The sequence below is a fragment of the Echinops telfairi genome, unplaced genomic scaffold (assembly GCF_000313985.2).
Source record: "Echinops telfairi isolate 266 unplaced genomic scaffold, ASM31398v2 ScPeMD7_3;HRSCAF=10, whole genome shotgun sequence".
Taxonomy (NCBI): Eukaryota; Metazoa; Chordata; class Mammalia; order Afrosoricida; family Tenrecidae; genus Echinops; species Echinops telfairi.
In genome coordinates, this window is record NW_022103899.1 from 56945418 (window position 1) to 56967533 (window position 22116).

At 43.7% G+C, this 22116-nt stretch overlaps 1 protein-coding gene across 1 annotated transcript in view; it reads left to right on the plus strand.

Moving 5' to 3' along the window:
• Window positions 1-22116, plus strand: part of LOC101649587 (nuclear autoantigen Sp-100) — an 88582-nt gene that overhangs the window by 58357 nt on the left and 8109 nt on the right. Inside the window, exons 9-15 of the mRNA XM_045294285.1 lie at window positions 1087-1092; window positions 1605-1660; window positions 7873-7965; window positions 9297-9350; window positions 9994-10077; window positions 14818-14871; window positions 20088-20132. Coding sequence (XP_045150220.1) covers window positions 1087-1092; window positions 1605-1660; window positions 7873-7965; window positions 9297-9350; window positions 9994-10077; window positions 14818-14871; window positions 20088-20132 — 392 coding nt within the window. The remainder of the gene's footprint in view (window positions 1-1086; window positions 1093-1604; window positions 1661-7872; window positions 7966-9296; window positions 9351-9993; window positions 10078-14817; window positions 14872-20087; window positions 20133-22116) is intronic.

Consider the following 22116-nt stretch of genomic DNA (forward strand, 5'->3'; position numbering starts at 1 on the left):
TTTTGTTTTATTTTTGCTCTGTCTTGTTTGTGTGCTTATTATTGTCTCTGCATGTCTATCTAGATAAGATAGGTGGGATAAACAATCTGGAGGAGAAAACGAGACCTACAGGTGTGGGGGGTGTGGGGAGGGGAGCACGTGAGAGGGGGAGATGAGAAATGGAAGTAGGTGTTAACAAACCCAGGGACAAGGGAATAACACGTGATCTAAAATTGATGGTGAAGAGGGCATGGGATGCCTGGCAGGGCTCAATTAAGGGCAATGTAACCCAGAGGAATTACTGAAACCTGAATGAAGGCTGAACATGATAGTGGGACAAGAAAAAAGTAAAAGTAAATAGAGGAAAGAACTATGAGGTAAAGGGAATTTATAGAGGTCTAAATTCAGGCATCTACATATGTAAATATATTTTATATAATGATAGGGTAATATATCTATGTACATATACTTATATGTTAAGTATTAAGATAGCAGATAGACATTGGGCCTCTACGCAAGTACTCCCTCGATGCAAGAACAGTTGTTCTAATAACCTGGAATTCTGTGATGATCCCCTTCCGACACAATCGCTGAAGACAAATTGGGTGCATAAACAAAACTGGTGAAGAAAGCTGATGGTGCCCGACTATCAAAAGATATAGTGTCTGGAGTCCTAAAGGCTTGAAATTAAACAAGGAGCCATCTGGCTGAGAAGCAACAAAGTTCACATGGAAGAAGCACACCATCTGTGTGATCATGAGGTGTCAATGGGATCAGGTATCAGGCATCTAAGACCTAGAATAAAATTATACCCAATGTGAATTGAGGGTGTGGGCATGGAATGGAGACCCAAAGCCCATCTATAGACAATTGGACATCCCCTTAGAGAAGGGTCACAAGGAAGAGACGAACCAGTCAGGGTGCAGTATAGCACCAATGAAACATACAACTTTCCTCTAGTTCTTTAATGCTTCATTCCCCACAGCCCCAACCCCCACCCCAAGTTTCATGACCCCAATTCTACCTTACAAATCTGGCTAGACCAGAGGATGTACACTGGTACAGATTAGAGCTGGTAACACAGGGAATCCAGGCCAGATAAGCCCCTCAGGACCAATAATGAGAGTAGCAATACCAGGAGGGGAAGGGAAGGTGGGGGGAGATAAAGGGAACCAATCACAATGATCAACATAACCCCCTTCCAGGGGTACAGACAACAGAAAAGTTAAGACAAGGCAAAAATAATAATTTATAAATTATCAAGAGTTCGTGAGAGAGGGAGGGTGGGGAAGGAAAGGAATAAAAAGAGAGGAGCTGATATCAAGGGCTCAAGTAGAAAGAAACTTTTGAAAATGATGATGGCAACAAATATACAAATGTGCTTGACCAAATGGATGGATGTATGGATTGTGGTTAGAGCTGTAGAAGCCCCCAATAAATGATTTTTTAATTGGGTACGAATTGCTCATAATGTCTCTGTACTGATCTCAAAACAACCAATAAAAGGCCACTTACAAAATTTAAAAAATATATATAATTATGATAGACAGCTCATCTGCAGTATGTATTGCCATAGAATTTTTAAGTCTTTTGTGTATAATAACTCTTTTCTCCCCTTTATTGATAGATCCCATGAGTCTCAGAAAATCACCCCTATTCAGAAAAAGTATGGCAAAAAGAGGTAAGAGAAAATAAGAACCCTTAAGATTACAAATGGACATTGTTTTCTAAAGAAGTGACATTTGAATTCTTAGTCATCACCTCCAAAGCAAAATAGAAACTTGTTTTCATGTGAGGAGGTTCATGTCTTAATGTTTGCATTAGGTACTAGTCCCCCGGTGGTGCAAACAGTTAGTCCTCAACGACTAACCGAAAGGTTGGCATTTGCATCAACCCAGAACAACCTCACAATCAACTTCTGAAAGATCACAGCCCTTGAAAACCCAATGGACATATGTTCACCCTGAAACACATGAGATTTCCACAAGGTCGATTCTATTTGACAGCAAGCGGGTTGATGAGTCAGGGAGGCCCATGGCTATAGCCTAGAAACCCAAGAAGTCAATGACTCAAACCTAATACAAGTGTTATTCTCGTTTTCTCAAGTAAACTTTCCAAGGATGTGCAGGGGGATGAGGCTGTTTCAGGTAGTCAGGGTAGCAGCCAGGTGAGGACCTGCTGTCTTCAATACCAAGTTATCCCCAGAAGGAACGTAAAGATGTAAATAACTAGATACAGTGCCAGTAATCCAACAAGCACAGAATCTTTAAAGAGACCAGTAAAAGAAGGATTGAATGAGGTCTAAGAAGAATGAGGGTGAAGACAGAGCCAAGAAGCCCATCGCCAGTGAATTCTCTCAGCCTTACAAAGCACTGTTGTCATTGCTGTTGGTTGCTCCTGCGTCAACTCTGAGTCATGGCAACTGTGTAAGCAACATCACAAGCATGGCCCACTCCTCCACCCTCCCCACAATCTCCAGAAGGTCCAAGTCCATTGTTGCAGAGCTCATGTCTCCTTGAGGGCCTCTCTTGCCCTCGTTGGTCCTCTACTTCATCAAACACGACGTCCTCCTCTTTCAGTGGGTCCCACTTGGCAGCATGTCCACACTAAACACTAAAGTTAGTGTTCTGTTATGATCCACAATGTGTTCATTGGCTAATTTTCAGAAATAAATCACCAGCCCTCTTTTTCTAGTCTGTCTTAGTCTGGAAGTTCTTCTGAAACCTGTCCACCATGGGTGGCCCTGCTAGAATTTGAAATACCAGTGATATAGCTTCAGCACCTTAAAACCACACAGGCCACCCCAATAGGACAAATTGACAGGCAGTGGTAGACCCAGGTAATAGTGAGGGAAGCAGTAGAGCTAGGTGGGTGAGCAAGTTTGATTCTCCTCATCATTCCTCTACAACAAAGACCAGAGAAGACAAGGAAAACAGATACCACTGGTCTTCCTGGGACTCTGAGCATCAAAAGAAAGGGCAAGGAATTAGATAAAAATGGGTTGGAAGGGAAACTGAGCAAAAATAGTGAAAGAGGAAAAATATTTAACAAAGGCACCCTGCCCGTCAGCCCAACACACTCTCGCTATTTGGACACCTTGCAAGTGAGGAGCCTAAGAAGCATCTTCACAGAATTCCCAGTGAGAGAGACACACCGGAGACAAACTGGAGTGAAACAAGGTGAGCGGAACGTGCTCTCCATCTAAGGAAGCAAGATGCGGAAAAATGGGTATGAACTCCAGACTCAGATAACAACCAAGCAAGGAGGGTATCCATAAACAGAGATGGAACCACTCCCCTGCCATGGTCCCCGGTCATTTGGGTTAGGGACCAGCATAAGGGTGTGAGCCTGCGAGCTGAGATGGTAGCTTTCAACACTGACTACTAAGGGCTCCACGCCCTCCCCACCCGACCCCCTTGTGTTGAGTTGAGGCAGGAACCATGTATTCCGCTGCGGTCATCCAGAAATGCACTGACCAGTGGCCAGCTGTTTTCTCTACTTCTTCCCACCTCCTGGCAGTCAATGGTGCCCCACTGCTGTCGCTCCCCTGCCCCGCTGCCGTCTGCACAGACCACCACCATCCTAGGCTGCTGCTGCTCCTCTTTCTTCCCCTTGTCTCTTTTGGACCACATCCTAACTAACCAGCCACACCTGTTGTATCTATCACCCCATGCTTTAGGCAAAAAATCTTCCAAAGATTTCTCAACCCCCTCCCATGTATCAGATTCTGAGAGGAGTGCTGATGATAGTTCAGGACACAAGACGGGTGAGGTGTTGGTGCTTGTCAGTCTTATGACCAATCAAGGCATTCGCATATAAATGAGTGAATAGATTACAATATGAAGGCTTTTAGGACTGTAACGGATGTTCTGGGGTCAGCAGACAGGAAAAATTAGCTAAATTTGAAATGAGGCACTATCTTCTGGAGACACGCCCTGTCCCTGAACTACTGGATCAATGACAGACAACACTCACCTAACCTGCCCTCACGTGTTCTGCATGACAGTCTGCAGAGACCTGTACCCTTCTGCTACCCCGCCCCCACCCAGCGACAGATGGTGGGTGCCTCAGGGCTTCCAAACTAATGGTCAGAGTAGCAGTCACACTCCACGCACCCAGCTCTGTAAAACAAAACAAAACATCACCATGAAACCAACAACATACAATCCACAAATAAATACAATAACGCCGCAATGTGTCTAAGATGACAGACAACCTCAGATCACACTAAGGGACAGGATGAGACAGCTTGAGCAAGTGGCCAAAATACAAGGCCAGAAAACATTTCAGAGGAAGGTATGGTCCTGGAACTACTTGAAATTATATATAGGACCCTTCACCAGATTAAGAAAACGACCAAGAGAACAGAGGAAACAAGAAATCACATTGAGTTTATGTTAATGGTGGTGGAATCGTTTGGAAAAGGATATCAATAATGGCTGTGCAACACGAAAAGTATTTCATCAATGGCATTAAATTGTCCATGTAGAAGTTGTTGAATTGGAGAATGCTTTGTTGTGTATATTTCTGCTCCAATTTAAAAAAAAAAAAAAGTACATGGATAACAATAACTACAGGGAAGAAAAAGAAAATGTTCTAAAATTGATTGTGGTCATGATTGTACAACTCTCCTTGGTATGGTTGAAGTATTAAATTGTATGATGTGTGATGAAGTGTCAATAAAACTGTGACCAAAAAATCATAAATCAAAGACATAATCAAACAAAACAAAACACAGAAAGAAGCTAGAAGAATTCAGGGAATAATTTTAAAGCATATTGACAACTAAAAAGAAAATCAGAAACCATACATAAACAGCAAACAAAAATCCAGAAAATGAACATTAAAAATTCAGAAATAGATTTCTCATTGGAAGGGCAAAGAAATAGAATTAAATCAATGCAAGACAGAATCAGATACATAGAAAGCAAATCCATACCAAATTAATAGATAACAATCTGTTAAAGAAGCAATCCAGAAAAAATAATGAAGAAAGCCTGAAAACGTCTGTGAGGCACATTAAGGAGGAGTAACTTAACATGTGACTGAGACAAATATATATATATACACAGAGAACTTTGTCAATGATTTGTTGACAATAAACATCCCTAATGTCATAAAATCAAGAAGCTATCCATTCAAGAAGTTCAATGAATTCCAAACAAGACAGACCTCCCCCCAAATAAAATCACCCAGACTTCTAAAAATCAAACTTCCCGTAGCCAAACACACCAAAAGAGGACTCCTGAGAGCAGCGGAGGGAAAATCAAAATGCTGTCTGCGAAGGGGAACCTGTGAGACGACTCTGAGTTCTCCGCCAAAAAAATGCAGGTAAGAGGACAATAGGATGACATATCTAAAACTCTCAAAGAAAAAAGCTTACCAGCCAAAATATCTATATCCAGCAAAATTATTCCTCAAGGACAACAGCAAAAATAATGTCCAGATAAGCAGATTTAAGGGAATTAGTAAAACCACACCAACCTTACAAGAAAGGCTGGAGGGAGTTCCTCAGAGAGAGGAGAACAGCAGTGTCCGCCTGGATGAAGGCACAGGACAACTTCACCCAGATAAAGAATGTTCCAAAATGAGATAAACCTTTGAGGCTGAAAATAAGGATCCGGCCACATCAATCTGTCAACAATGATACCTCTAAAGCAAAAGGAGGGAGGAGAACACCTCGGGGAGAAGTTGACAAAGATAGATCTCAACAACACAATCAATCCGCTGAACTTCACACAGAGCACTCCACCCAATAACAGCACTGTCCACATTCTTCTCCAGTGTACATGGGTCACTCCAAGATACAGCATATGTTAGACCATAAAGGAAGCCCCCAGTAAAATTTTAAAACATCAAAATTGTATAAAGTATCTTTACAGATCACAATGCTACAAAATGAGAAATCACTAACGAATAATAACAAGGGGAAAAAATCAAATACATGGAAACTGCTTTTAAACAATCTAGAATCAAATGGAATGAATGCACAATATACCAAAACTCTTGGGATACAGAAAGAGCAATGCGCACAGGTCAACTTATAGAGGTAAAGACACACACTACAAAAAACAAAAATTAACACCCTGATATAACAACTCAAACAACCAGAAAAAGAACAGCATAAAAAGTCTGTGATCACCAGGAAATGGAAATAATAAAGATTACAGCGGAAACCAATGAAATAGGAGAACAATAAAAAAGATCAACAAGACTAGACTTTGGATCTTTGCAAAGAATAAAATCAACAAACCACTGGCAAATTTCACAAAAGAAAGTAAGATGCAAAGAACATGAAGATAAAATGAAGTGGGCAATGTTACAACAGAGCAAGTTGAAATGAAAAGTATCATAACAGGATACTTCAAAGAGCTATATTCCAACTCAAAGAGCTGTATCCAACAAAATTTAAAACCGAAAAGAAATGGACACATTTCTGTAAACATACCACCTACCTAAACTAACACCAACTGAGCTCATTGGAGCAGACCCATCAGAGCAGCAGCAGCAATAGAACAAGTCCTGAAAAGGATTTCATAACTCCCAACAATAACAAAATAGGATCCTAGCCTAGAGAGCTTCTCTCGAAACAATCAGAGAAGAGCTGACACCAATTCTACTCAAAGAGGAAAGAATAAAATACACCTGAACTCATTCTATGACGCAAACATAACCCTGAGAGCAAAGCCAGGCAGAGACACCACTGAAAAAAGAAAACTATAGACCAATATCCCTCATGAACATAGACACAAAAATTCCCCACAAAATCCTTGATAATAGAATCCAGCATCATATAAAAAATAAAAGCAATACAACATGACCAAGTAGGATTCATATCAGATACACAAAGATGTTTTGGCATTAGTAAACCCATCAACATACCCACTGCGTAAATAAAACAGGGGGAAAGAATCAGGCCTTAACAATCGATGCAAATAAAATTGATAAAATCCAACAACCATTCCTGATAAAGACTTTCAAATAGAAGGGGACTTCCTCTGCATAATTAAAGGCAAATAAACAAACTGAAAGGTCTATATTATTCTCAATAGAGAATAGTAGAAAGCATTCCCTTTGCAAATGGGGACCAAAGATGCCCTTTATCACTTCTCTTAATCAGTTTTGTCTTGAAAGTCCTTACCAATGCAATAAGGCAAGAAAGAGAAATAAAAGGCATCCAAATTGGGAAGGGAGAAGCAAACCTACGCTTATTTGCAGGTGATATGGTCGGTGCATAGGGAAACATGGAGACTCATCAAGAAAGCAAATGTGATTATTTTTTTTAAAAAAAAAGAAAGGAAGAAAGTGTGTATAAACGTTTACATGGAAAACCAATTTGCTCTGTAAACTTGCTCCCCCGCCACAATAAAATGTTCCATGACCAGGAGGGAGAGAGAGAGAAGGAGATTGTGAGGGATGAAAGGCTACCCTTAGGTCACATGAATTCAAATTAGATGATGGAGTTTTGAGAATAAAGGTAGTTTTGTCTAGAAATACAGTGTTTTCTCTTTTTATATATAAATCATTTTATTGGGGGCTCGTACAACTCTTATCACAATCCATACATCCTTCCATTGTCTCAAGCACATTTGTACATTTGTTGCCCTCATCCTTCTCAAAACATTTGCTTTCTACTTGAGCCCTTGGTATCAGCGCCTCATTTTTCCCCTCCCTCATGAACCCTTGATACTATATAAATGATTATTATTTTTTCATGTCTTACACTGTCTGATGTCTCCCTGCACCCAGGGAAGGGGTTGTCCATGGTTGTCCATCCCCCCCGGGGGGAGGGGGTGGGGTTATATGTAGATTTTCTTTTCACAGGATTCCCTTCTGTCTTGGCTCCTCTGTCATACACTGAGGGCCCCAGGTGACATTTGCTCCTTTCTGCAGTGGCAAGACACAGAGACGCTTCAGGATCCAGTGAGGAGGACGAGCACCCCGGAACCTCGCACTCAGCGCTGGGAAGGTTGCCTGCAAAGGAGGGTAAGTCCTGGCGTCAAGATGTGGGGGTCTGAGTCCTGAGCACATCCACAGACAGGGATCCAGTTAACCCTGGAAACCCCTATTCTGCATCCACCCCTGGTAACCACATCAGAAAAGGCAAAGAAATACATAATTCTGCATTCAGGATTAACCCGATGAATGGCGGCGTGTTCGTCACTGTGCATGGTAGAACTGCAACTGTGAGAATGACCAGACAGTGCTGCCTTCTGCTGCCCTTAAAGCCGGATCCAATCCGATGGCACCTAATGACAACAACAACTGTAAAGCTACTGAACACAAAGTACCGGATTGATAGACCAAATTCCATCCCTGCCCACTCTATTTTGAAGTGGAGCTCATAGGCTACAAACTTGCTCAGAGTAAGTGGGGCTCATAGGCTACAAACTTGCTCAAAGTTGGCACGAACTTGCTCAAAAAATAAGATGCCCTGGTCATTACCCTCTAATAATGGAGAGAAAGAAGGGTTTCAGGGTCTCACTCTCCAACTCAATGTATAGCTGAATCATTGACTGGGAATCCGAGTATCTACTTTGGACCCCTTCAACCCACTCAGCAAAAAGGGGATTTTTTTCAATTCAATGTTTTCCCATTCAATTCAATTGACAGACATTTTGACTCCCGATGCCATTCTGAAATATCTTTATGCGAGCCCCTATCATCTTGACATTAGAAAGTTGGCCCTGTGTCACAAATAAAGAAACTTCAGCCTGTGACCTTCTGAGGATCATTTCCCACGTCCTACAGGGGCCATTACAGGAAGAGGCGGGACTGACAGTCTGGACTCTTAGCAAAGACTCACAAGCCTGTATCTTTGAGGGCACCTCTGTGCCAGGATTCCAAAAGGTTTAATTTTCAAAAGCGGATGTGAGTGATACCACATGCAGACAGAGCACTCCGCAGAGTCTGGGAGAGAATCCCGATTTCAGATATGGAATGCCAAGGTTTCTACAGCAACTTGTGTGAGTTTTCACGCAAAATACAAGTTCACTGCCAAATCCAGTGTTGTAAGGAGCCCTGGTGGCAAAGTGGTTATGAATTAACCGCCGTCCTCAAGGTCAGCAGTTTAAAACCACCAGCCACTCCACGGGAGAAAGACAGGCCTTTCTACTCCTGTGAAGAGCTACAATCTCAGAACTCCCTGGGGAAGTTCTACCCTGTCCTATAATGTCGCTGTGAGTCAGCATTGAATCAGTGACAGTGATTTTGATTTCGGTATATGTATAGATGCACATATATATGTGTTTTTCAGAAATTCTCTAATTTTGCAATTGGACCTCAAAGATGCTAAGTTTGGGTTCTGTTCTTTCTAGGTTCTGTGCATAGTAGAAACACGTCTCCTGCGGAGAAACGCTTTAGAATAAGAGGTAAGAGCAATTAAAAATTCTTGTAATAAATAAATGCCTTTTTTGGCTACAAACGCTCTATTCAAATATTTTATATCCTTTAAAATAAAAAACCTATGTGTGGCATTTTAGGTGGTTCACATTATAAATATTGAATTAGCAGGGTTGGACCAACAGAAATGCCACATAGACCCCAAAATGTTGACAGGCAGAGAAGCAGTGTGAGATCACTTCCCACGCACATACAGGGTGAAGTAGTTCCTGGGGTGAGGAGGGCGTCTGCTCCCCCTGATCACAAGGACCCCCACTGATGGAGACTCCAATGCCTCTACAATGCTGTTCCCACGGTCCATCCCTCTGGGCGAGAAAGAGCAGCAGAAGACGCGTGTGCAAACGGGTCAGGGAGTTGGGGAGGCCGAAGGGTGTGCCCCACCACGGTGCAACTGGCCGTTAGGTGACTGTCCCAGCCCCAGCCCTGGGGATGGATCCTGGAGCATCCTCAACCTCCAGGACAGACGAAAGGGGAGGGCAACCTATCAGTGGGACTCTTCCTACTCCTCTTATTTCCCCCCTTTACGCAGTATTTTCTTTTTGAAGACTTTTCTGCCAGATTGGCTCCTAAAACACAGGTGAAACCATTGAGGAATTTGATCTCCATCTGCAGGTCTGATCAACGAGGACTGGACAGAAGTGAGTGATAGAGAGGAGCCGCCAGAAGCCTCAGGCTCGGTGCCAAGAAGTGGGTCAGGTAACGAAGATTAGGATGCCAAGCCCTGGCCAGCAGGATCTCAGGAGTCTGGATTAAAAGCTACTGTTTCTAAATGCATTTTGTTCTGAGAACACAGGGCAGCGATACACCGTGTCTAGTTAATCCTGGCTCTCCGTCTCCACAGAGACTTTCCTTTGTCCTCTTAGGGAATGGATGAAGGCAGGAGGGTACTATAAACTCATGTGTGGCAGGATGAGTTCTGTTGGTTAAATGTATGCAATAACACAGATGTGTTGCCATTGTGGACATAATAAATAGCAAAAGGTGGTATCTTTCTTAATACCTACCGCCATGTCTATGAGCCCTAAGAACCTATCGCTGTCAGCTGCCCTTGATTCAACCCCTGACTCATGGTGACCCGCTGGGCTTCAGAGCAAAACGACTCCATCTGATTCCCATGGCTGTCACTCTGACAGAAGCAGGACTTTCCTTCCATGGAGCCACTGGGTGGGTTTGAACTCCCAACCTTTAGGTTGGCAGTCTATGGCAGACTATTTGTGTCACCTTAGATTTCTATAATGATATACTGATTGATGTTAATGGCATGTGATCACAACATTGTAAAAACCTCAAAAGATAACTATTCTTGCTTTGTAAATAGAGACAAATAAAAGCTTTAAAGCAACCATCCTCAAACTCTAATATACAGTTGATCCTTGGACAACGTGGGTCTGCACTTCACAGGCTCACTTCTAGAAGGATTTTTTTTTTTAACAACACGGGATGCTAATCATCTCTGGATGCTAACCACCTCTCCCTAAATGTTGGATTGTTGGACAAGAAGCGACCTCTCACAATTCACTGTGTTTGGTGTAATAACCATAAACCTCGAGTGATATCATAGCACCCAGACAGCGTGTCTACAAGAGGCAGAGGAAAGGCGTGGCATTTCCAAAAAAGGCGGGTGGGGAGCAACATGGACCAAATGGGTCATTGACAACAGCAATGCATTTTCCTAGTGAAATGCCCCCACTATTTTTTTTAAACATTTTATTAGGGGCTTGCCCCCACTATTAAAGTAGCCCCTGAATCTTATACAGATTGCAAGCAGCCTCTCTTCAGGAACTTCACCCATGGCTTCAATCACCATCCACAGCCTAAGGATACCCAAACACGCTTCTCCAGCCCAACCCTGTTTTCTAAACTCATTAATCTGAGGGTCAGAGTACATTTTCCTCCGTCCAAAGTCTGGAAGACCACCTCCACTTGGCTGTCTATCAATACCTCCAAACTTCCAACCGCACATTTCCAAACCTGAGCACATCCTCTCCTTTAAAAGCAGCATCTGCTACTCCATGTTCTCCATCTCTGACCACATTGTTGTTGAGTCCAACTCATTGCAAGACATCTGGGAGTAGAACTGGCCCCGTAGAGTCTACATGGCTGTAATATTTAAGGAAGTAGGTCACTACATCTTTCTCCTGAGGACCCACTGGGTAGGTTCAAGCCCCCATGTTTGGGTTTGCAGCCCACCATTTAACCATTGCACCACCAAACCTCCTGGTCTCTCAGAATTGTTCCATTTTCCCAAGTTGAAAAAAATCGTAGGCATGGTATATAAGGCAGCCCTCTCCTCAACCTACATTCCCTATCCCCATCTGTCACCCAACTCTGTTCATACTCCCTTTGATATATTTCTTTTTATATTTTTATATAATATTCCAAACTGTATTTCTCTCCATCTTCAATGTCATCCCGCTAATCCAGATCTCTATCACATCTCACTTGAATTGGAGCAACCGCTTCCTATTTGGCCTCCTCATTCTAATCATTTCCCATCAAATGTAATCTATGGGATATAGATAGATCTGCCAAAAATGAAAATATGCTGGTGTTGTTCTGTAGCCTCCAAACCGCCTTCCCCAGGGTCCCTGTCTCCTTCTCCAGCTCCCCCATTGCACCAACTCACTAGCTTGATGTTCAGGTCGACTAGACTTCTCTGAACTCTTACTTAAATCCGCTCGATGTAGACCTTTCCACGGTCTTTCCCTTCTAGTTAGGCCTCATGTATTGGCTCTCTTCCTCCCTAATCTTCCTCCAACTCTTGCTTCCATGACACTATCTCCGGCGGATGATGCCTCATTTCCAAATTTGGCTAGTTCTTCCTGCCTGATGACCCTGGAACATCCGTTACAGTCCTGACCATCTTCGTAGTGTCATATAGTCACTCTTTCATACTCTCAAATGTCCACTTATTTATATGCAAATGCCTTGGTTGGCCATAAGACTGACGAACACCAACACCTCAGCCATTGGTCAGCACGCTCTCAGAACCTGGTACATGGCAGGGGGTTGGTGAATGTTTGGCAGACTTTTTGAAAGCAGATGGCAAGTCCTTTCTTCCAGCGTCCCTCTAGGTAAGCTGGAGCCTCCAGCCTTTCGCTTAGCAGCCAAATGTGTTACCTGTTTGCACCACCCAGGCACTCCACAGAGTACACACCTGGCTGCTAATCAAACGACTGGAGGTCTGAGTTCAATTAGAGGCACCTCTAAGCAAAGAGGTCCCTTTGAGGACTAACGTGCACCTGACCCAAGCTATGGTATGTGTGCAAAAGCTGGGCAAGTAATAAGGAAGATAAAAGAATAATCAATGCCTTTGAGTGATCAAGTTGGTGAGGAGGATTGAATAGTCCATGGACTGCCAGAGAAACAAACAAGTCTGTCTCAGAAGAGGTACTGCTAGAATGTTCCTTAGAAGCGAGGATGGCAAGACGTCGTCCGGTGTACTTTGGGCATGTCCTTAGGAAGGGCCAGCCTCGAAGAAGGACCTCAGGCTTGGTAAAGCAGAGGGAATCAACAGGATGGATTAATATGGGCTCGGGCATGGAACGATTGTGAGGACAGTGTGGGACGGTGCGTTTTCTTCTGTGGTCCAGACTTGCTGAGTGGGACGTAACTGAGCCTGGTCTACTTTCAAGAAATCAGCTTTGAAAAACCCACATGGGGCGATTCTACTCTGACACCCATGGAATCCCCATTAGTCAGAATCAACTCCAGGTCCATTTGTGTTCTTAACCATGCATATCATTTATTCTATATGTAGGGGCACAAATATGCCGTAGGTACATCTGTACACCATGGATGTCTATATATACATGGGCGGTTATATGCTTATATATGAGGAGGCTTCCAACAGTTCATGAGAAAACTCCATTATCTTTTCATTCCAATTTTTTACATCAGTTTTTTAAGCCCCCTCATATGTCATAAATAATAATTCTCTAGCAGTGGTTCTGAACCTGTGGGTCGTGACCCCTTTGGGGTCAAATGACCCTTTCACAGGGGTCGCCTGATTTATAACAGTAGCAAAATGACAGTGATGAAGTAGCAATGAAAATAATTTTATGGTTGGGGATCACCGCCACATGAGGAACTGTATGAAAGGGTGGCGGCATGAGGAAGGTTGAGAAGCACTGCTCTACAGGAATCACATCAAATAAAAGGAAATGCAAAATTCAGGGAAACCATTCATGCCATCAATACATGAAGGGGAGAAGCAAAAAAGGTAAAAGGATGAAAGCCAAGATACACACTTTGGGAAAAGAGACCAGGATAACAGAGGGAAACGGAGGAGATTGAATAGAAGGGACACAGAGACTGAGGACAAACAAAAGAGGGAGATTTCGGAAGCAGAGCCATCTCTTGAGGTAGGTGCGGAGGCGGGAGCGGGGGAGAAGGCTTATGGGGAGGGGCGAGTGAGTGAAAATTCTTCACAAATTACAGTTTGGGAGCAGAGCTTCCAGGACCTGTAATGGAGCACTCCTGTGTCTCGTGGTCCTCAACAGTGTGCCCGGATGCACTGGGTCTCCGAGCAAAGTCCCTGGCAGAATGGATAAGGCTCCCCAGGGGCTGGGGGAAGGGATGGATCAGCAGGTACCACCGACTCAAGTCGGGCGGTGCCAGTCCAAGGAGAACATCCAGTAGCCTCTGGCTTATCACGAGGGCCCGGGTGCCAGGGTGCCACAAACATCCATCAGAGTTCCCATTTCTTGATGCATTTGACCATAAGGACATGTGATGGGAAATGAGGACCAGCCTGTCCCGGCCTCTCGTTGGTTGCATTTGCTTGACTTCACCCTTTGGGGAACGGCAAGTGGTCATGATAGAGCCGCATTCCCAGAATGGGTCCTCTTGGTTTCATGTGGAGGATGCTATGGGAAATGGCAGCATCTTGTTTACTAGACTAACATGTTAATACTAAACACTAAACATGTTAATAATAGAGTGCTGGGTTTCCATACTCGTTTCCACACTCATCCATGGAACAAAGGAAGCTCAAGGTGGCTCTGCTGGAGGATAGCGTGTCACTTGATCACAACCTTGAAAAGTCCTCAGTAACCAAATGGTCCCGCTACTTGTCAGAGAAAAGATGGCAGCTCAGTTGTTTTGAAACCCAGTGTGTAGTTCCAAAGGATTGTCTCCCTTATGTGACCGACTTAGGTAGCGATCACTTACAAACGTTGTCAGTAAGTTCTTAATTATTCTGCGCGTACACACACACACACACACACACACACACAAAGGAATTGAAAACGGATAAGGTGCCCGTTTCATAAATGAGGAACCCTGAGATATCAATTCAATGCCTGTCTGGTTCCTTGAGTGATTCTCAAGACAGCATCACAAGGTCAAATCTTCTACAGTGTGAACTATCGTACGTCTATCAACTTCGGTTTGGAGATGACAGTTCCCTCACCTCCACTTGTTGTTCTTTTCCAGCCACCGTGGAAAGTGGGAGAAGTTCCATTATGGGGAGCCACACAAAGAAGAGAAGTAAGAATGAATCTGACTTTTGCTTACTCTGATATTCCAAATAGACAAATGTGAACACTACAGTTTTATTATCATTCGTCTCTAGACCTTTGTAAGTCGGGGCAGTGGAGGGAGTGAATACTTTCTAAAGTAGTTTCTTTTCCTCAAAACACTCATATATTTATGTGACATTTTGCTGTGCTTTGAAATATATGATTCTTGTAAGCATTGATGTATACCTTTCTAGAATTTTTTCCCTGCGTGTACTAGCATATTTAAAAAATACATTTTCATGTGACTACACATACCTTCCCTTTTCCTATTTTTAATAATCATTTTATTAGGAGCTCATATAACTCTTCACAATCTGTACATACATCATTTGTGTCCAGCACATTAGTATATATGTTGACTTCATCATTCTCACAACACCTGCTTTCTACTTGAGCTCTTGGTGTCAGCTCCTCATTCCACCCCTCCCTCCCCACTTCCTCCTCCCCCTGAACCCTTGATAATTTATAAATTATTATTATTTTATCATATCTCACACCATCCGACGTCTCCCTCACCCACTTCTCCGCTGTCTGTCCCCCAGGGAGGAGGTTATATGTAGGCCTTGTCATCTGTTCCCCCTTTCTCCCTCACCTTCCCTCCACCCTCCCGCTATCGCCACTCTCTCCACTGGTCCTGAGGGGTCATCTGTCCTGGATTCCCTGTATTTCCAGTTCCTATCTGTGCCAGTGTACAGCCTCCGGTCCAGCCAGATATGTAAGGTAGAATTGGGATCATGATAGCAGGGCGGGGAGGAAGCATTTAAGAACTAGAGGAAAATGGTATATTTCATCATTGCTGCACTGCACTCTGATTGGCTCCTCTCCTCCCTGCAGCCCTTCTGCAAGGGGATGTCCAATTTTCCCTGGAAGGGCCCTGGTCCCCACTCTGCACTCCCCCTGCCCCTTTCCTATTTTTAAAAAATTAATAGAACCTGGATCTGAGTCTTGGTGCCATAGTGGCTATGAATTGGGCTGCTAACCTCAAGGTCAGTCGTTCAAAAGCATTAGCCGCTCCACCAGAGAAAGACGAGCTTTCTACTCCCATAAAGAGACACGGTCTCAGAAACCCACCGAGGCAGTTCCACCCTGACCTATGGGGTAAAACAGACTTGATGGCAGTGTGTTTGGTATTGGACTTATCACTCATAAATCATAAACAAGAAAACATTGATGATTTTTCATTGAAAAAGTCTTGTTTCCATGCTGTCTCGGCGTGTGCTGTTCTCATATTTTGTGTGGTCGGAGCTTTTGTGCTTGGTCTTCCACGCGGTCTCTTAGTCCTGGAAGGCGAGTTCAGCCTTCTCTGCTGTGACATTCTGTCTGACTATGCCCAGTGTGTACAGATGTGTATGTTCAATCTTGTCCTATGTGGTGCCCAGATGGTCCAGATGTTGTGTTTCCTTTGGGTCTTTGATGGGCTCTTACATCCTCAGGTGACAAATCTGCCTTGCCTTTCCTCTCTGCTTCTGGAGTTTCATACCAGATTTACAAAGGCTGCTGCTACCTGAATAGGTTTCAGAAAAAAATATATGTCGCATGTTTGATTCTAGAATGCTTGGAGTATCTGATACCAGTTAACATTTGGGGGTATAGTCCACGTGGGTCTTGCATTGTTTTGTATACACCTGAGATGGAGTCACCACTTGAACCACACAGTCCCTTGCGGTGAACTTAGCACCAGAAGGGGCCACGCAGGAGAGGAAGGAGAGTTCAGTGATCAGCCACCTGATGACATGGTGGCTGTGGGTTTCAGAATCAACTCAACAAGACACCCCTCCCCCCTCCGGCGAGACCCCTCTCCAAGTCCATTGGAACTTGAATTCCAAAGGGCTGAATTTGCTAATTATTTTGGGAAGAACAGATTTTCCCCAGTTATAGAATTTCTTACACTTTGTGTTATGTTTGGTCTTAGACATGGTCTAAGACCATGGTATATGTCTGCTACTAGGAATGACATCTTTTCTTCCCTTCATTTCCTAATGGCCAAAGCTGATTTAAATAAGATGAGGTTTTCTCAGAATCCCACCTGGGAAGTGTGAGCAGCCAAGGGCTTGCCCACTCTCACAGGTTTTGTGAACCTTTGTTGCCATCTCAATTGTAAAGTGTGTGTCGCAGGTGCTGTAAATGCACAAACCGGCTCTGCTGCTAAGAACAAGAGCTTAGACTCATTAGGCATGTCAAAGAAACAAGGGCCGAGAACCTTCTTCTGACTGAAGGCTAGATGTTTCGACTAGTCGTGCCAGTGGTCTTTAGATCAATGTGTCTGATAAAAACAACCCCACTCAGTCTTTGAATCCAGCCCAGAGGTGACCAAGGCCAAATTTGAATGAATCAAAGCAAAAGTGCATCTATGTTGACGAGAGACAAACTTCAAGGTAGTGATGAGCACACAAATCAAAGCAAAATCAAAAGCTTCCTTCTTCCTGGAATGTCCATGAGGGATGCCAGCCCATCCAGATACATTAGGCCAGTTTCTATGCAAACTGTCCATTTTCTCTTTCTCAGTATTCTATATGGGTGACGTGGGCAGTGAGGGACCGCTGAACCTCTAGGGCAGTGGTTCTCAACCTTCCTGATGCTGTGACCCTTTAATACAGCTCCTCATGTGGTGGTGAATCCCCCCCAACCATAAAATTATTCTCATTGCTACTTCATCACTGTCATTTTGCTACTGTTATGAATCGGGCAACCCCTGTGAAAGGGCTGTTCGACCCCCAAAGGGGTCACGACCCACAGGTTGAGAACCGCTGCTTTAGGGTTTTATGAACTTCTAATGCTATCTCAATTGTAATGTGTGTCCTAAGTGATATGAATAGATAATCATGTCCTACATGTAAGAATAAATTCTTAGACATCATGCTGATGGTTCTTACATGTAAGCATGCGTTCACCTTTCCTGAAAATGTTTATTATTAAAATGTTTGATAATTAAAATCTCCCCACGAGCAGCACTTAGCCTCTGCAACACCGAGTGTTTATAGAAGCCCTTCTTTCCCAAGCGGACAGGAGAAGCCCTTCTCTTTGCCTTGTGGGTTTGAAACATTGATGGTACTTGTAGGCAACATGGAAAAATTGGCACATCTCAGATTCATCATCACAGCCTCGGGAACCGGACATGGGATCACTCTGAGTTGGAATCAGCTCGATTATTACCTATGTTCACGTCAACAAAGCAAGTACCAAGGATCCTCTTCTGATTTAATTCTGGATGCATCCCCTAGTGATTCCAGTGGTCCCCATTAGGTCAGTCTGATTGCAGGCGTGCCTGATGTCCCCTAGTGTCTCTGTTCACTCACCTGTACCTGCATTGATTACCCGAGAAAGATGAACGCGAAGCCTTTGGTGCTCCCAAACGTGCATCTGGGGAACGCCAACGACGGTGGTGAAAACCATCATAGCGGCAAGGACTTGGCCATCGTCTACCTTTCTCTATAGCTGTCGTCAAGTCAGTAGCCTGAAGTGCAACATGGTGCCCTGGTGCCTGTTCCCACTCACGCCCATTGTTGAGGCTACTGTCATTTGAGTGCTTTCCATCTTGGGCCCCTCATCAGATATATCAGAGCATATTCTGTTGTGGCCCAGAAACGTTTCATGGACTACATTTTCAGAAGTAGATTGTCCAGCCCTTCATGCTGCACTGCCTTCGTCTGGAAGCTTTAACGAAATATGTCCACCCTGGTGACCTGGCTGGTATTTGAAATACCTGTGGCATAACGTCCAGCATCACAGCAACACACAAGCTACAACAGCATGACAAACTGACAGGTGTGTGGTGGACCTGCTAGCATAGGCATAGGAAACATCTGTTTGCTCAGTGGACAGAAACAGAAATTCAGGGAAATGTGTAGTTGTGGTTGCTGAAGTGGAGGTGTGCAAAAAAACAGAGAAAAATTAACCAACAACAAAGAAATAAGCAAGAGTAGAGAAAGTTTTCATCTGTGAAACAATAACAGAAGGTTACTGCCAAATTAAAACAGTCGTTTTGAAGAGCAACTTTCAAAAACAAATCCAAACACACATGCATGTATACATATACGAGAGAGAAAGTAAAGCCACAGGTCGGAGGAACCTGGAAAATGTAATTCTGAGTGAAATAAGCCAGTTGCAAAAGGGTGAATATGAATGGGTTTCCAATAGTTCATGGGGGGAAAGTTCATTACCTGGGGATGGAAAGGTAATGGATTGTTTTCCCCATGAACTTTTGGAAGCCCCTTGTAGTGTTGCATGAACTCACTTTGTTTATAGGAAAGCAACGAATGTACAGAAACCTACAGTTATTAATAGGCACCAGGTGTGAGAGAGAGAGGCAGGGAGTTTGGGGGAAGGCAGTGAGCTTGTGTCCGTGGTCGTGTAATATCTTAGAGACGAACAGCAAGCAGGGTAGTGCAACGTGACACGGCGCGTGGACAATGTGGGCGATGTCTTTGCTCACGTTCATGACCACGTTCAAACCAAAAGCCTTCACAAAAGGTTCAGAGATGCCCAGTGTCCTTTATTTTCATTTCTGAAATATCAAATCTTCTTCTTCTAAATGACTTCCCATGTCTTTAAGAGGTCTTATGTTATTCTCCTTCTTTCTGAAATGCTGGCTGGTATAAACATAGGGTGTCGCTTTAGCTTCTTCAGTGCAAACCTCTCCACTCCAGGAAGTGGAGTTCTAGTAACTTCTGGGGTCTGGTGTTGCTCAGCCCCTTGACATTCCCTTTCCTCAGTTGCTTCCCTTCTACCTCCTATCAACCTCTGTTTAAATATCCGTTGTTGTCTATGCAGGTGTGTGGGAACATTCAACACATGACTGCACTGTTTTCTACGTGGTGACAATTAAGATGGGATGTTGGTAACTTGATAGTTAGCCCCACGAATCAAATGCTTGGAGATCGTTGTTGTTGTTGTTGTTGTTGTTGTTGTTGTTTTGTGGCTGTCAAATCAATTCCAACTCACAGCGAACCCCTGTGTTCCAGAGAGACATGCTCCACGGTTACCGTGGCTGTCCCTTGAGAGAAGTAGATGGCCAGGGTGGCCACTAGCTGGGTTCGAATTGTCAACCTTCTGGTTAGCAGTTGTGTATTCCGTTGCCATGACTCAGGGACCTTGCTTGAGGATGACGGACAAAACGAACATAGAAAATCCGTAAATGTTTGTTTCGAATTCTAAAGTATTATTTTCATTCTTTTCTGTTTGAAGCCCAAAAGAGGAACCATTTGGAGGGAGAAATCAAACTCCACAAAGGTAAGTGAGAAATCTTAGCATAACGCTTCTAAAACTCCTATGGTCCTCACCATCTTTGCTGGAGCACCACAATCTCCTATGGGCCATGAAAGCTTCAGAGTCAATGGACTGTTGAGAGGCTATGCCATTACAACCAGGAGACCCATAAGCACAGCGGCTTATACCAAATGATTTACCTTTCATCTCCCATGCAGAAGTGGTAAGGAAAATCAGCCTTCCTTAAAAATTGGCTTCCATTCCCGGATCCAAGGAAGTAGACCTGATTCTACTTAGCTCCCAGCCAATGGGAAAGGGCCAAATGGACAAAGGATTCTCCTGTCGATTTATTTTAGCATAAAGATCCAGAAGGCTTCTTCTCTCATTGCTATTGACCAGAACCTAAAATTTTACCCAAATCCAGGTAGGCAAGATATCTGATCACTTCCACTACTTTCGTTCAGCCCCAAAGTCTTTACTGACGGCTGATACCCACCCAGTGGCCCCACAACACATCTCCTTGGACAACCCAAGTTTTTGCCTCTAAACCAAATGAAATCTGCAGTTCTTCACTAAATTTTGTAAGTTTTGTCTGAACTGTGCCCATATGCTTCAGTTTTTCCGTTGGTAATGGGGATAGTCAACGTCCTTATAACATCAATCAATTCGTAAATTCAAAGGTCTTGAAATAAAGTCTTGTTGTTGTTATGAGCCATTGAGTAGGTTGTGACTCATTGCAATCTATAGACAACAGAAAAAAACACTGCCCAGTCCTGCGCCACCCTCACAATTGCTCTGATGTTTGAGCCTATTGTTGCAGCCACTCTGTCCATCTCTCTTGCCAAAGACCTTCCTCTTTTTCACTGCCCCTATGCTTTGCCAAGCATGAAATCCTTCTCCAGAGACTGGTCTCTCCTGATAACATGTCCAAAATACACGAGACAAAGTCTCCTCATCCTTTCCTCTAAGGAATATCCTGACTGTACTTTGTCCAAGATAGATTTGTTTGTTCTTTTGACAGCCCACAATACAGCAAAGTTCTTCATAGCACTATAGTTAGTGCTATAGATTGATTCTTCTTCAAACTTCCTTATTCAATATCCAACTTTCACATGTATGTGAGGCGATTGAAAATACCATGGCTTGGATCAGGCAGACCTTAGTTCTCAGAGTAACAACGTTGCTTTTCAATACTTTAAAGAGCTCTTGTGCAGCACATTTCCTTAATGCAATGGGTCCTTCGAATTTTTTTTTTTTGACTGTTGCATCCATGAGCTTTGGTTTCAAACCCAGTGTATTAGTCTAGGTACTTTAGAGAAACAAATCCACAGCAACTCATGTATAAGAGAGTTTTATGTAAAGAAAGTGTGCATCACGAAAACATCCCAACCCAATGCTGCCCAAGCCCACAAGTCCAACATTAACCCAACACCAGTCCACAAAGTCCTCCACCTCACAAAACAGAGGCAATGATGCCAACTTCAGGAGGAAAGCTGAGTCAGTGAAGGAATAAGCATCTCAGCACTAGCAGGGGTCTCCACACGGCTGCTCCAGCACCCAGGGCTGCATCGGGATAGGTCCATGTGGCTTCTCCTTGGGGTGTCTTGTAGGAAGTCAATCTTGCCAGCTGAAGCAGGGAACTGCTAAGGCAGCTGCACCCTGGTGCGACCATCACAAAGCAAGAGACCCAAGAACTAGAAAGGCGAGGCTCACCACCCATTTATCCCTCCACCTTTCAATTAGCCCCACATGTGTTTATCGGCCAGGTTGGCACAATTAACTAACTCACCCAGCAAGACAAAATCCATGACAACTTCAACCTTTTCTCCATTTATCATGATGTTACCTAGTGATACACTTGCGAAGATTCTGCTTCTCTTTGCATTCCGTTGTAATATGTATGTACTGAGGGCTACAATCCTAGAGCTTCATCAGCAAGAGCTTCAAGTCCTCCTCACTTTGGGCAAGCAAGGTTGAGTCATCTGCATATCACTGCTTGTTAATAAGT